The sequence below is a fragment of the Symphalangus syndactylus genome, chromosome 10 (assembly GCF_028878055.3).
Source record: "Symphalangus syndactylus isolate Jambi chromosome 10, NHGRI_mSymSyn1-v2.1_pri, whole genome shotgun sequence".
Taxonomy (NCBI): domain Eukaryota; kingdom Metazoa; phylum Chordata; class Mammalia; order Primates; family Hylobatidae; genus Symphalangus; species Symphalangus syndactylus.
The window spans coordinates 32,618,013-32,633,416 of record NC_072432.2 but is presented as its reverse complement, the minus strand read 5'-3'; the positions used below and the strand labels follow the sequence as shown (position 1 = coordinate 32,633,416).

At 37.1% G+C, this 15,404-nt stretch overlaps 1 protein-coding gene across 4 annotated transcripts in view; it reads left to right on the top strand.

Annotated features, from left to right (window-relative positions):
• The window catches only part of GSTCD (glutathione S-transferase C-terminal domain containing), a 134,941-nt gene that overhangs the window by 53,674 nt on the left and 65,863 nt on the right, over positions 1 to 15,404 (top strand). The window contains exon 6 of one of the 4 annotated variants that reach the window (XM_063611126.1): positions 12,300 to 13,864. The exons of the other annotated variants lie outside the window; for them this stretch is intronic. Within the exon in view, the coding sequence (XP_063467196.1) occupies positions 12,300 to 12,616 (317 nt within the window). The 3' untranslated portion in view covers positions 12,617 to 13,864. Of the gene's footprint in view, positions 1 to 12,299; positions 13,865 to 15,404 lie in introns of those variants that run through there. 4 annotated transcript variants of the gene reach the window in all.

The following is a 15,404-nucleotide window of genomic DNA, read 5'->3' as shown; positions in this document are numbered from 1 at the left end:
AGCATTTTTCTTCTCAGCCTTTATATATGTCTGTCTTTAACATTTATATAAAGTGTTTAGTGTGTGGAAAACATTATCTTAATATTAACTCCTAGAGCACACATTAACAACCCAATGATATATGAACTGCTGTCATCCCATTGTACAGGTAAAGAACTGAAGTACAGAGAAATTAGGTTATTTGCACAAGGTCCCACAACTAGTGAAATGCAGAGTTGATTTAAAAGCATAGTCTCTGGAGCCAGACTGTCTTAACCACCACTTACACTATGCTGCCCTTACGTGTCCACAAGCAACAGTTTACATACCATTTTTTAATGTTTTACTATAGCATGTATCTTATTTTAGTACCAAAGGAGTAATTATAAACATAACACAGTTATTCTGGTATTTTTAGAAATCTAAACTATTATGTCTGAGGTATACAGAGTTATGTTACATTAAAATTTGGAATCAAATTTGTACTCTTTTGAGTTTTCTGAACACATTTCTCCTGTCAAACCATTCCAAGGTTTTTATGTTGCTTTTACATTGAATCAAAAAATACATGTTTAGTAATAATTTGATTTTTCCCCAGAGGTAGTTGTAACCCATCAATTTGAAGGGTCACTTCTAAAGTCATCTTAGAATTATTAGGTCACAAAAAAAAATTTTAGTTTCAGAATTATTGTTTGGATTTGTTTGTATTTTTTCTTATACATATTTCCTAACATTTCAGCAGTTAATCTTTTTCTTTAGCAGTGATAAAAATTAAAGAGGGATGGCTACAATTAAAAAAATAGGACAGAAAATCACATCAAAAGTTTAACAGTGTACCTCTAAATGACACGTATAATATCAACTGATCACCTAATAATGTATTTAGTTATATATGCTTTATATTAGCAAAAAAGTGGACAAGTTTTATAGAAAAAATATTTATCAGAAATTAAATGATTTTTTATGTATTTTATGTTACCATTATATATCCAATTCAGATATACTCAGTGTAGTCTTATATAAATGCTAATTTATACTACATCTCTCCAGTTGCCCATACTTATTTTAAACTCTGTAAGAATTTGTTGGTTTATGAGTGGCTGCAACAGATTAAGAGAAAGACGTGGGATAATTACTCTGCTCAGGCTGCCATAACAAAAGACCACAGACTGGGTGGTTTTAACAATAGAAATTAAGTTTTTCACATTTCTGGAAGCTAGAAGTCCATGATCAGGGTGCCAGCAGGGATGCTTTCTGGCGAGGCTTCTCTTGGCTTGCAGTTGGCCACCATATTGCTGTGTTCTCACACAGCTTTTCCTCTGTGTGCACACACTCCTTATGTCTCTTTCTCTTATAAGGACACCAGTCCTGTCAAATTAAGGCCCCATGCTTATGACCTCATGTAACCCTAATTACCTCCCTAAAGGTCCTGTCTTCAAATATAGTCATGTTGGAGGTTAGGCCTTTAACATAATTTTTGGAGGACACATTGAGTTCCTAACAATTAGCATCAGTGATTGTGGGTAATCTGCCAGGTTCTGCTGATCATATTCTTTTATTTTTATGTTCAATAAACTAGCATTGTGCAACAAATAAAGACATTTTTCTTTAACTTACCTCACTTAAAGAAAACTTTGAGGTGTTTTGTATTCACTTTATATCTTTAAGTTTAGGCAAAGTACTAGTATGATGGCTTTCAAAATTTTTTTTTACCTTGATCTGCATATAGATATAGATTTTTCATTACAACTCAATTCACATGCACCTACAATCACACATACACATGTACTGTATAACAGAAACAAGAGTTTATATTATGAATCTTGCCCTCTTAAAAGCATTACACCTTAGTATTTTTCTTATATTTTGTTCTCATTTATTTTTAAATTTAATAAATTTAATCCCATTAATTCAATTAATAATGGTCATGACCCACTAAATTGACTCATGAGTTAACACCAAAAATTTGAAAAACTGCTTGCTAGGTAAAACTCATTTGATCAGTATTGTCTCAAGGTACCAATGTTGCTGTATGTGCATTCCTAATAACTCCCCTAGAATTTAACATTTAAACATATTTTTAGCACAGACTTTTGCTGTTTGTTGTTGACCACTCTCAAGCACTCAATGACTGGAAGAAAACTCTCTGGAAAGTGTAACCCTTCATTTAGAGGTGCACCAGTTTCTTTCAAATCTTGAAACAGCACAGATAAGAGATCTAGGAGATTGCTACATTGTTGAGGTTGGGCTCCTTGAAAGCCAAGTTCCCATGAAAATCAAGTGCATATGCACAGTGATATAAGCTATTCAACAAGTATCTGAATGTATTTGTCATCAATGATCTTTGTCCCTGATATGGCCTGGCTCTGTGTCCCCACCCAAGTCTCATCTTGAATTGTAATCCAAACTGTAATCCCCACACGTTGCAGGAGGGACCTTGTGGGAGGTGATTAGATCATGGGGCCGGTTCCCCCATGCTGTTCTCATGATAGTAAATGAGTTCTCATGAGATCTGATGGTTTTATAAGGGGCTTTCCCTGCTTCACTCTGCACTTGTCTCTCCTGCCACCATGTGAAGAAAGACGTGTTTGCTTCCCCTTCCGCCAGGATTGTAAGTTTCCTGAGGCCTCCCCAGCCATGCAGAACTGTGAGTCAATTAAACCTCTATACTTTATAAATTACCCAGCCTTGGACAGTTCTTTATAGCAGCGTGAGAACAGATTAATGCAGTCCCTTTTACATTAATTGGAGATACTCTAGCATTCAGGGTCCTTTCAGAAAATAGGAACCATTCTAAATACTTCAAACAGGGATAATTTAATACAGGATGCTAAATTATATAGGTGACGAAAGCTGTAGAAGCCACACCAGGAATGGTGACTCATCCCAGAGAATGGTAACAGCAGGAAGCTGCTGGCAGGAGGCAGTGTTACTGAAACCCAGGAGCTGAGGTCATGTGGCAAAAGCTGGAACCACGGGGAGGACTGTCTAGATAAGCTTTAGTCACAAATGAAATGGAGCTGCTGCTGGAGACACTATGGGAAACAAAGAGAAGAGAGAAGAAATAATCTGACTTCTCCCCTGCTCCTACCCTCCATCCTTTTACTAATAGCCTTCATTGGTCAAAACTACTGGAAGCCCAGAGACCAGGGGAAACAGAAGAATGTAGTTCCCCGCTACATAGAATAGAACCAAGGAGAGGCAGGGATTGGATCTAAGGCCAACTAATCTAAGCAAATGATTGGCATAGATACTTAGAGTCATCTGTTTTTTTTTCTTATTTAATTAATTTTATTTTTGTCATAATACCCACGTAAAAATTCACCCTCGTAAATTACACTCATGTTTATAGATTCATAGGATATGAGTTTTAGGCTTTTAGAATATGCTTTTCTCTCTCATGTTTTCATTGAATATATGTGCCTTAATTTATCTATTTCCTTCTAATGGAACATTGAGGTTGCATTTGACATTTTGCTGTTATAAATTACTCTGACGTGACTATATTCATGGAAAGATAGTTTCTCCTATACTGTTTTATTATTTTAAAAGTTATACTCAGAAGATGGATTAGTGTCCCAAAAGCATGAATAGGTTTTTGACTCTTGCTTTTTTTTTTTTTTTTTTTTACCAGATTGCTTTTCTATAGCGTTTTTCCAGTGTTCCAGTATATAAATATGATAAGTTAGAAGAAAAGCTTTGGACAAATTGAATTACCAGAGTTTAACTGAGCAAAGAATGATTCATGAATTGAGTAGCCCCTAGAACAGAGTATGTTGAGAGTGATTCCTGGCTGTCACATGATCAGTTAAGCTTATGGATGGACATAAAAAAGGTGATGTGCAGAAAATGGAAGTGAGGAACAGAAACAGCTAGATTGGTTACAGCTGGGTGTTTGCTTGATTTGAATAGGGTTTGAACAGTTGACCACCTGTGATTGGCTGAAACTTGGATGCAGTGATTGGCTGAGACTTGGCTACTTGTTAGAAGAGTAAGTTACAATCTATTTATACATCCAGTTAGGTTACAGTTCACTAGGTATGGAGAAACCTTTAGGTCAAACATAAAATATGTAAGGAGTCAACTTAAAGTTAAACTTAATATAAACAGAACCAATTTTACTGACTTTTATCTACATTAGAATCATTTCATTAAAAAAATCTTGTTGCTTCATTTAGTTGGTGAGTTATGGTAACTGGTTTTCAATGGTTGGTTCTTTGATTATTAGGATATTGAGTATATTTTTCACAAATTTATTGACTAGTGGCATTTTTTCTTTTGTAAATAGCTTATTTACATTTTTGCATATTCTTCTAACAAGTTTGCTAAGACTGTGGATCTAAGAAGACAGAGAACAGTTTAACATGGACTCACATATTGAAAAAAAACAAAAACTATAAGCCTGTGTCTCTCCTTCAGCCCTGTAGCCTGGGTGGTGGACTAGAATGAACTATATTGAAAGATCCCTAAAGTCCATTTCCTAAACCAGCCTGACTGGTTCCCTTACAATTCACAATAATAGCTTCCTTTGTCTTTTTCTTCTCTGTGCCCTTAGAACTGGGGTTTGGGGTTAGGGAGGGTCAGTCTTTCAAAAAACAAGCACTTAATTTCTCGAAGTGTCATCTTGAGAAAATGATGTTTTTTTCATGAAAGAATTCTAGTTTTTTGCCTCTTTCTTTTAACTTAAAAACATTTTGTTCCACAAATAAAAATATTTTGAGAAGAAATAGTGTAATAATTTTGTTTTGTTTTGTTTTGTTTTGTTTTGTTTGAGACGGAGACTCTCCCTGTCTCCCAGGCTGGAGTGCAGTGGCACGATCTCGGCTCACTGCAAGCTCCGCCTCCCGGGTTCCCGCCATTCTCCTGCTCAGAGTAGCTGGGACTACAGGCCCCCGCCACCACGCCCGGCTAATTTTTTTTGTATTTTTTAGTAGAGACGGGGTTTCACCATGTTGGCCAGGATGGTCTCGATCTCTTGACCTCGTGATCCGCCTGCCTCAGCCTCCCAAAGTGCTAGGATTACAGGCATGAGCTACTGCGCTTGGCCAATAATTTTTATATTCTGAAATCTGTGTCTATGTGTTTTTATACATAGTATGAATTACAGCTTTGTTGTTTTGAAAATTAGTTCTTAGCAGTCTATGGGTTTAAAAATTTTCCTTTACAATTTGAAAGGACCTTAGAGATAATCAGGCCTATTGTTTTATTTTCTTACATACTCACTAACACAGGAGACTATCTTAGTTTTGTAAGAAAAATAAAACATCTTTTATATATTTGAGGTTTGCAACAATAAAAAGCTTAATTTAGCTCCCTTAAATGCTTTAATTTCCTTCCTTTGAAAGCATTAGAGTGCATACTTTAAGTTAAACTCACAATAATTATTTAATTAGCATTCAATATATATAATATAGTTGGCTAAAATATGTTGATTTTTACTTAAATGTTAACGTGGTTAAGATTTATTTCCTACTTCTAGCTGTCATAAGGTGTTATTTATGATTTATTCTTCCCTTGAGAAAATTATTAAGGATTTATATTATTCTCATATAATCTATTCTATAAAACAAATATGGAACAACAAATAAAAGTATGATTTTTATAGAATAGATTATATGAAATAATATAGGAATAAGAGATATAAGCTATTCAACAAGTGATATAAGCTCTTCACTATTTTATAGAATATAGAATATATTATTCTCATATAAACCATTCAATAAAACAAGTACAGAACAAAGAATCAAAGTATGAGACTACATTTATTTTCTAAAATGTTTTGATTTAAATGAGAAAATTATTTTACATTTAGTAAAAACATACAAAAATTTATAACGACTAGTAATCCACTTACAAATTTTATTAAATAATATTTTATTTTCAATCATTTCTATTTAATTAGAGAAAATAGGAAGTTATTTTTAAAAATCTACTATAGTACACACACACACACACACACACACACACAATCACTTTTCCTTTCCTGCCAAGAGGATAAAGCCTTCATAAGGCTGGGTCTGCAGAGGGGCAGTCTTCATGAACCAGTGACGGTTTGCTGCTGATAAAGGAAGCAGCTAGTAAAGCATGGATCAAATTAACCTACCCGTGGTAACCACATTTTATGGATCTACAACTGGAAGATGTGGTTTATGATCAACTGAAGCTTCATCTTTTACTATTTCCCTGTCCTCCCCAGGTTTTTATTCCAAGTTTCTAATTTTAGATTCTTGAAAGTCTCATGATTTCCTTCCTCTGCACCTTTGCAATTGCTGTTTTCTCTTCTTAGAATCTCCAGAATTTGTATCAATTTTGCAAGCAAAATTTGTAATAATAGCTTTCTATGGCTGGTATAGTTTATAATAGATTATTTAATTTGTTTATTTGTTTTTTTGGTATTCCACATTTTTTACCCCTGATTTTTTGTGTATATGTTACCTTTACAATCAGAATACAGATTTTATTTTATTTATTTTTGAGACAAGGCCTCACTCTGTCACCCAGGCTGGAATGCAATGGCACATTTATAGCTCACTGCAGCCTCAATCTCCTGGGCTGAAGTGATCCTCTCACCTCAGCCTTCTGAGTAGGTGGGACTACAGGCCCACCACCATGCCTGCCTAATTTTTAAAAAAATTTTGAATAGAGATGCAATATTGTTATATTTTGCAGGCTGGTCTCCCAACTCCTGAGTTTAAGCAATCCTCCCCCACCTCAGCCTCCCAAAATGCTAGGATTACAGGTGTGAACCAGCACACCCGGCCCAGATTTTATTTGTTTACTTATACACATCATCTATATTCTAACATGATTTGACAGATTGGCAGAAGAAAAAGCTTGCTTTGAGAGTCCGTTTTGACTTAACCACATAGCGGCAAACTGAATTAAATATGAAACTCAGATCTTAAAAGTTCAGCATGTTTATAGCTGTTCATTCTGTTTTATTTCTTATGTTTTTCTTTTACTTAGCGTTTAGACTGAGCGTCTTCTATTTTAGCATTTCCCCACATAGCACCTTTCTGAGAATTACTTGCTTAACAAAAATTAACTGTCTGTTCTTTATACTTTTTTTTCCTTTTTTTTATTATAATACTTTAAGTTCTGGGATACATGTGCAGAACATGCAGGTTTGTTAAATAAGTATACATGTGCCATGGTGGTTTGCTGCACCCATCAATCTGTCATCTACATTAGGTATTTCTCCTAATGCTATCCTTCCTCTAGTCCCCCAAACTCTAACAGGCCCTGGAGTATGATATTCCCCTCCCTGTGTCCATGTGTTCTCATTATTCAACTCCCACTTATGAGTGAGAATATGCGGTGTTTGGTTTTCTGTTCCGGTGTTAGTTTGCTGAGAATGATGGTTTCCAGCTTCATCCATGTCCCTGCAAAGGACATGAGCTCAGCCTTTTTTATGGCTGCATAGTATTCCATGGTGTATATGTGCCACATTTTCTTTATCCAGTCTATCATTGATGGCCATTTGGGTTGGTTCCAAGTCTGTGCTATTGTGAACAGTGCTGCAATAAACTATGTATGTATGTGTCTTTACAGTAGAATGATTTATAATCCTTTGGGTGTATACCCAATAATGGGATTGCTGGGTCAAATGGTATTTCTGGTTCTGTATCCTTGAGGAATCGCCACACTGTCTTCCACAATGGTTGAACTAATTTATACTCCCACCAACAGTGTAAAAGCGTTCCTATTTCTCCATATTCTCTCCAGCATCTGTTGTTTCCTGACTCTTTAATGATCACCATTCTAACTGCCATGAGATGGTATCTCATTGTGGTTTTGGTTTGAATTTCTCTAACGAATAGTGATGAGTTTTTTTTTCCATATGTTCGTTGGCCACAGAAATGTCTTCTTTTGAGAAGTGACTGTGCATATACTTCGCCAACTTTTTGATGAGGTTTTTTTTTCCTGCAAATTTGTTTAAGTTTCTTGTAAATTCTGGATATTAGCCCTTTATCAGATGGATAAATTGCAAAAATTTTCTCCCATTCTGTAGGTTGCCTGTTCACTCTGATAATAGTTTCTTTTGCTGTGCAGAAGCTCTTTAGTTTAATTAAATCCCATTTGTCAGTTTTGGCTTTGGTTGCCATTGGTTTTGGTGTTTTAGTCATGAGGTCTTTGCCCATTTCTATGTCCTGAATAGTATTGCCTAGGTTTTCTTCTAGAGTTTTTATGGCTTTAGGTCTAACATTTAAGTCTTTAATCCATCTTAAGTTAATTATTGTATAAGGTGTAAGGAAGGGGTCCAGTTTCAGTTTTCTGCATACGGCTAGTCAGTTTTCCCAACACTACTTATTAAATAGGGAATCCTTTTCCCTTTGCTTGTTTTTGTCAGATTTGTCAAAAATCAGATGGTTGTAGATGTGTGATGTTATTTCTGAGGCCTCCGTTCTGTTCCATTCGTCTGTATATCTGTTTTGGTACCAGTACCATGCTGTTTTGGTTACTGTAGACTTGTAGTATAGTTTGAAGTCAGGTAGTGTGATGCCTCCAGCTTTGTTCGTTTTGCTTAGGATTGTCTTGGCTATACAGGCTCTTTTTTGGTTCCATATGAACTTTAAAGTAGTTTTTTTCTAATTCTGTGAAGAAAGTCAGTGGTAGCTTGATGTTGATAGCACTGAATCTATAAATTACTTTGGGCATTATGGCCATTTTCACGATATTGATTCTTCCTATCCATGAACATGGAATGTTTTTCCATTTGTTTGTGCCCTCTTTTATTTTGTTGAGCAGTGGTTTGTAGTTCTCCTTGAAGAGGTCCTTCACATCCATTGTAAGTTGTATTCCTAGATATTTTATTCTCTTGGTAGCAATTGTGAATGGGAGTTCACTCATGATTTGGCTCTCTGTTTGTCCATTATTAGTGCATAGGAATGCTTGTGATTTTTGCACATTGACTTTGTATACGACTTTGCTGAAGTTGCTTATCAACTTAAGGAGTTTTGGGGCTAAGACAATGGGGTTTTCTAGATATACAATCATGTCATCTGCAAACAGAGACAATTTGACTTCCTCTCTTCCTATTTGAATACGCTTTATTTCTTTCTCTTGCCTGATTGCCCTGGCCAGAACTTCCAATACTATGTTGAATATGAGTAGTGAGAGAGGGGATCCTTGTCTTGTGCCAGTTTTCAAAGGGAATGCTTCCAGCTTTTGCCTATTCAGTATTATATTGGCTGCGGGTTTGTCATAAAAGCTCTTATTGTTTTGATATGTGTTCCATCAATACCTAATTTATTGAGTGTTTTTAGCATGAAGGGGTGTGGAATTTTATTGAGGGCCTTTTCTGCATCTGTGGAGATAATCATGTGGTTTTTGTCATTGGTTCTGTTTATATGCTGGATTACATTTATTGATTTGCGTATGTTGAACCAGCCTTGCATCCCAGGGATGAAGCCAATTTGATCGTGGTGGATAAGCTTTTTGATGTGCTACTGGATTCGGTTTGCCAGTATTTTATTGAGGATTTTCGCATCAAAGTTCATCATGGATATTAGCCTGAAATTTTCTTTTTTTGTTGTGTTTCTGCCAGGTTTTAGTATCAGAATGATGTTGCCCTCATAAAATGAGTTAGGGACGAGTCCCTCTTTTTCTGTTGTTTGCAATAGTTTCAGAAGGAATGGTACCAGCTTCTCTTTGTACCTGTGGTAGAATTCAGCTGTGAATCTATCTGGTCCTGGACTTTTTTTGGTTGGTAGGGTATTAATTACTGCCTCAATTTCAGAACTTGTTATTGGTCTATTCAGGAATTGGACTTCTTCCTGGTTTAGTCCTGGGAAGGCGTATGTGTCCAGGAATTTATCCATTTCTTGTAGATTTTCTAGTTTATTTGCACAGAGGTGTTCATAGTATTCTTTTATGGTAGTTTGTATTTCTGTGGGATCAGTGGTGATATCCCCTTTATCATTTTTTATTGTGTCTATTTGATTCTTCTCTCTTTTCTTCTTTATTAGTCTGGCTAGCCATCTATCTATTTTGTTAATCTTTTCAAAAATCCAGCTCCTGGATTCATTGATTTTTTTGAAGGGTTTTTCGTGTCTCTATCTCCCTCAGTTCTGCTTTGATCCTAGTTATTTCTTGTCTTCTACCAGCTTCTGAATTTGTTTGCTCTTGCTTCTCTAGTTCTTTTAATTGTGATGTTAGGGTGTTGATTTTAGATATTTCGTGCTTTCTCCTGTGGTCATTTAGTGCTATAAATTTCCCTGTTAACACTGCTTTAGCTGTGTCCCAGAGATTCTGGTACATTGTGTCTTTTTTCTCATTGTTTTCAAAGAACTAATTTATTTCAGCCTTTATTTCATTATTTACCCTGTAGTCATTCAGGAGCAGGTTGTTCAGTTTCCATGTAGTTGTGCAGTTTTGAGTGAGTTTCTTAATCCTAAGTTCTAATTTGATTGCACTGTGGTCTGAGAGACTGTTATGATTTCTGTTCTTTTGCATTTGCTGTGGAGTGTTTTACTTCCAATTATGCGGTCAGTTTTAGAATAAGTGTGATGTGGTGCCGAGAAGAATGTATATTCTGTTGATTTGGGGTGGAGAGTTCTGTAGATGTCTATTAGGTTCGCTTGGTCCAGCGCTGAGTTCAAATTCTGAATATCCTGGTTAATTTTCTATCTCGTTGATCTGGCTAATATTGACAGTGGGGTGTTAAAGTCTCCCACTATTATTGTGTGGGAGTCTAAGTCTCTTTGTAGGTCTCTAAGAACTTGCTTTATGAATCTGGGTGCTCCTGTATTGGGTGCATATATATTTAGGATAGTTTGCTCTTCTTATTGCATTGATCCCCGTACCATTATGTAATGTCCTTCTTTGTCTCTTTTGATCTTTGTTAGTTAAAGTCTGTTTTATCAGAGACCAGGATTGCAACCCCTGCTTTTTTGCTTTCCATTTGCTTGGTAAATATTCCTCCATCCCTTTATTTTGAGCCTATGTATGTCTTTGCACATGAGATGGGTCTCTTGAATACAGCACACTGATGGGTCTTGACTCTATTCAATTTGCCAGTCTGTGTCTTTTAATTGGAGCATTTAGCCCATTTACATTAAGTTTAATATTGTTATGTGTGAATTTGAAACTGTCATTATGATGCAAGCTGGTTATTTTGCCTGTTGGTTGATACAATTTCTTCATAGTGTTGATAATCTTCCCAATTTCGTATGTTTTTGCTGTTGCTGGTACTGGTTTTTCTTTTCCATATTTAGTGCTTCCTTCAGGAGCTCTTATAAGGCAGGTCTGGTGGTGACAAAATCCCTCAGCATTTGCTTGTCTATAAAGGATTTTATTTCTCCTTCGCTTATGAAGCTTAGTTTGGCTGGATATGAAATTCTGGGTTGAAAATTCTTTAAGAATATTGAATATTGGCCCCCACTCTCTTCTGGCTTGTAGGTTTTCTTCAGAGAGATCTGCTGTTAGTCTGACGGGCTTCCCTTTGTGGGTAACCTGACCTTTCTCTCTGGCCACCCTTAACATTTTTTCCTTCATTTCAACCTTGGTGAATCTGATGATTATGTGTCTTGGAGCTACTCTTCTTGAGGAGTACCTGTGTGGTGTTCTCTGTATTTCCTGAATTTGAAATTGGGCCTGTCTTTCTAGATTGTTTGGGGGTAGTTCTCCTGGATAATATCCCAAAGAGTGTTTTCCAACTAGGTTCCAGTTTCCCTGTCACTTTCAGTTACACCAATCAAACTTAGGTTTGGTCTTTTTACATAGTCCCAGATTTCTCGGAGGCTTTGTTCGTTCCTTTTCATTCTTTTTACTCTAATCTTGTCTTCATGCTTTATTTCGTTACGTTGATCTTCAATCTCTGATATCCTTTCTTCTTGATTGATTAGGCTATTGATACTTTTTTATGCATCACGAAGTTCTTGTGCTGTGTTTTTCAGTTCCAGCAGGTCATTTATGTTCTTCTATAAACTAGTTATTCTATTAGCAATTCCTCTAACCTTTTTTCAAGGTTCTTAGCTTCTTTGCATTGGGTTATAACATGCTCTTTTAGCTCAGAGGAGTTTGTTATTACCTTCTGAAGCCTACTTCTGTCAATTCGCCAAACTCATTCTCCGTCCAGTTTTTTTCCGTTGCTGGCGAGGAGTTGTGATCCTTTGGAGGAGAAGCAGCATTCTGGATTTTGGAATTTATAGGCTTTTTACACTGGTATTTCCTCATCTTCGTGGATTTATCTACCTTTGGTCTTTGATGTTGGTGATCTTTGGATGGGGTTTCTGTGTGGATGTCCTTTTTGTTGATGTTGATGCTATTCCTTTCTGTTTATCAGTTTTCTTTCTAACATTCCGTCCCGTCTGCTGCAGGTCTGCTGGAGTTTGCTGGAGATCCGCTCCACACCCTTTTTGCCTGGGTATCACCAGTGAGACTGCAGAACAGCAAAGATTGCTGCCTGTTCCTTTCTCTGGAAGCTTTGTTCCAGAGGGGCACCTGCCAGATGTCAGCCAGAGCTCTTTTGTATGAGGTGTCTGTCAACCCCTGCTGGGAGGTATCTCCCAGTCAGGAGGCACGGTGGTCAGGGACCCACTTGAGAAGGCAATCTGTCCCTCAGCAGAGCTTGAGTGCTGTGCTGGGAGATCTGCTCTTTTCAGAGCCAGCAGGCAGGAACATTGAAGTCTGCTGAAAGTGCGCCCACAGCTGCCCCATCCCCCAGGTGCTCTGTCCCAGGGACATGAGAGTTTTATCCATAAGCCCCTGACTGGGGCAGCTACCTTTCTTTCAGAGATGCCCTGTCCAGAGAGGAGGAATCTAGAGAGGCAGTCTGGCTACAGCAGCTTTGCTGCACTTTGGTGGGCTATGCCCAGTTCGAACTTCCTGGTGGCTTTGTTTATACTGTGAGGGGAAAACCACCTATTCAAGCTTCTGTAATGGCAGACACCCCTCCCCCCACCAAGCTCCAATGTCTCAGGTTGCCTTCAGACTGCTGTGCTGGCAGCGAAAATTTCAAGTCAGTGGATCTTAGCTTGCTAGGCTCTGTGGGGGTGGAATCTGCTGAGCTAGACCACTTGGCCCCCTAGCTTCAGCCCCCATTCCAGGGGAGTGAATGGTTCTGTCTTGCTGGCATTCCAAGTGCCACTGGGGTATGAAAAAAAACGCCTGCAGCTAGCTCTCTGCCTACGCAAAAAGCCGCCCAGTTTTGTGCTTGAAACCCAGGGCCCTGGTGATGTAGGCACCCAAGGGAATCTCCTGGTCTTTGGTTTGAGAAGACCATGGGAAAAGCATAGTATCTGGGCTGAAGTGCACCTTTCCTCATGGCACAGTTCCTCAAGGCTTCCATTGGCTAGGGGAGGGAGTTCCCTGACACCTTGCACTTCCTGGGTGAGGCAATGCCCCACCCTGCTTCGGTTCACCCTCTGTGGGCTGTACCCACTGTCTAACCAGTCCCAATGAGATGAGCCGGGTACCTCAGTTGGAAATGCAGAAATCATCCACCTTCTGCGTTGATCTTGCTGGGAGCTACAGACTAGAGCTGTTCCTATTCGGCCAACTTGCCAGCCTGATGCTCCTTACATTCTTAAAGATTCTAACTTTATCTTTTCTTGATTTCCTCATCTCCAGGATAAGGAAATTGTGTTCAATGAGCTTTGTGGGGCCATCCATCTCTACTATGCTACAGTATGCTTTGGGGGAGTCCTATTACTTTATAACTACCTGCCATTCTCCATTCTGTATCTGTCCAACTCAATCTATGATGGTTGTTGGATTAATCTTCATAATATAGAACCCTAATCACATTGAGCATCTGTTACGGAATGGAAAAGAATAAAATGTTAATAACTTTCTTCATGCAGTGGGAGTTTTGTGAGTTACCATTTATTAAAAGCTGACTAAATAAATTCTACTTACTAAACAAAAATATATTGATACATTTTTATGTCTGGTACATTCTGGCACCGAAGGATAGTGAATTGATTCAGAATTTATGCATATCACACTAGTAGGGAAATTAAAATTCTATAATTTTGTATTTAATCTTAGCTGATGTATGTACATATATATAATGTATATATGCTTATCTTTCTGATATTAATTTTCTTACGTAGAATATGGATCCTCCAGGCATAACTAGTTTCTATTTCTCATGTACGTCCTCAGAATTCCCGAAACCTCTTTGTTATTGCCAATCTGGAATGACTTTTCTCCCTTTATCACATTTCTATTTATCTTTCAGTATGCAGCTTAGATATTAGATGGCAAGTCTTCCTTCCTTTCTCAACATCTTCCTTCTTTTTCTATGGAACATTACTTTTTAACCTTGAACTATAATTTACTTAGGTTCACATTTTCTCCTCCATGAGACTGCTACCTTTTGCAGGCAGGAAGTAGCTTAGAAGCGTAAGCTTTTGAGTCAGATAGACCAGACTCTGTCTTTACCAGTTATGCCTACCTAGTGCTTTCTCTAAGTCTTGGTTATGCCTACTTGCTTTCTCTAAGTCTTGGTTTTCTCATCTGCAAAATGGGGATCTTAGTAATGACTTCTGTATAGGATAGCAGTAAGAGTTAAAGAAGACAATGTTTGTAACACACTTAGTACCATGCTTGGTTTGTTGGTAAGTGTCCAATCCAAGGCATTTTTAATTGTTTTATTATATAATTTTAATTATATTATATATTAACAATCCCTTTTACCCTGTGAACTCTTACAAATCACTCAATGTTTTGGATGTAGCAAGTGTTTAATATATATATTTAGGAGAACTTTAACAAATGTTGTTGAATAAAGGCTTATATGAATTCAGAAGAGGGAATGATTAGTTCTGATTGTTGGATTAAGGAAGACTTGATTGGAGTTGGCATTTGAACTTTCACATCTGAGTTATGATTTGACAGAAATGAACAACAAAAAAGCATTGGAAGCCAATGACATGCAATTTCAATGAGAAGTGTGAGATAAGCTTTACATTAATAATAACACCTACTCAATGGGTCGGTTTGTTTAATAAATGCATCTAAAGCATTGGCATAGTAAGAATACGGTAAATATTAGCCTGTGTTTTAACAGCCCACATATAGACTACATGTTAAATAAATAACAAAAACTCACTTATACTTATAGTATATATGTGTATATACACACACATGCACATGTCATCTTTCACACTAGCTTGAAGGATCTCTGTATGGCAACATTTCCTTAATATTTCTGTTTGCAATATCCATTTAAAAGTACAAAGAAAACATTTATTTTAAAATATTGTTTATTTCAGCTATATATTATTCTTCCTGTTTGTTTGAATTAGTGAGACAATACTTTGCAAATGGCTTTAAGTTGTCAGCTGTTAAGGATTATCATGCCATTTTTTTCCCCACTGGCATAGCTAAATATGAGAGAAATCTATGTAAGTGACAGCTTACAACAGCTGCAATTGCTTGATATGTGAAAACAATCAAGGGATATATATTATGTGAAG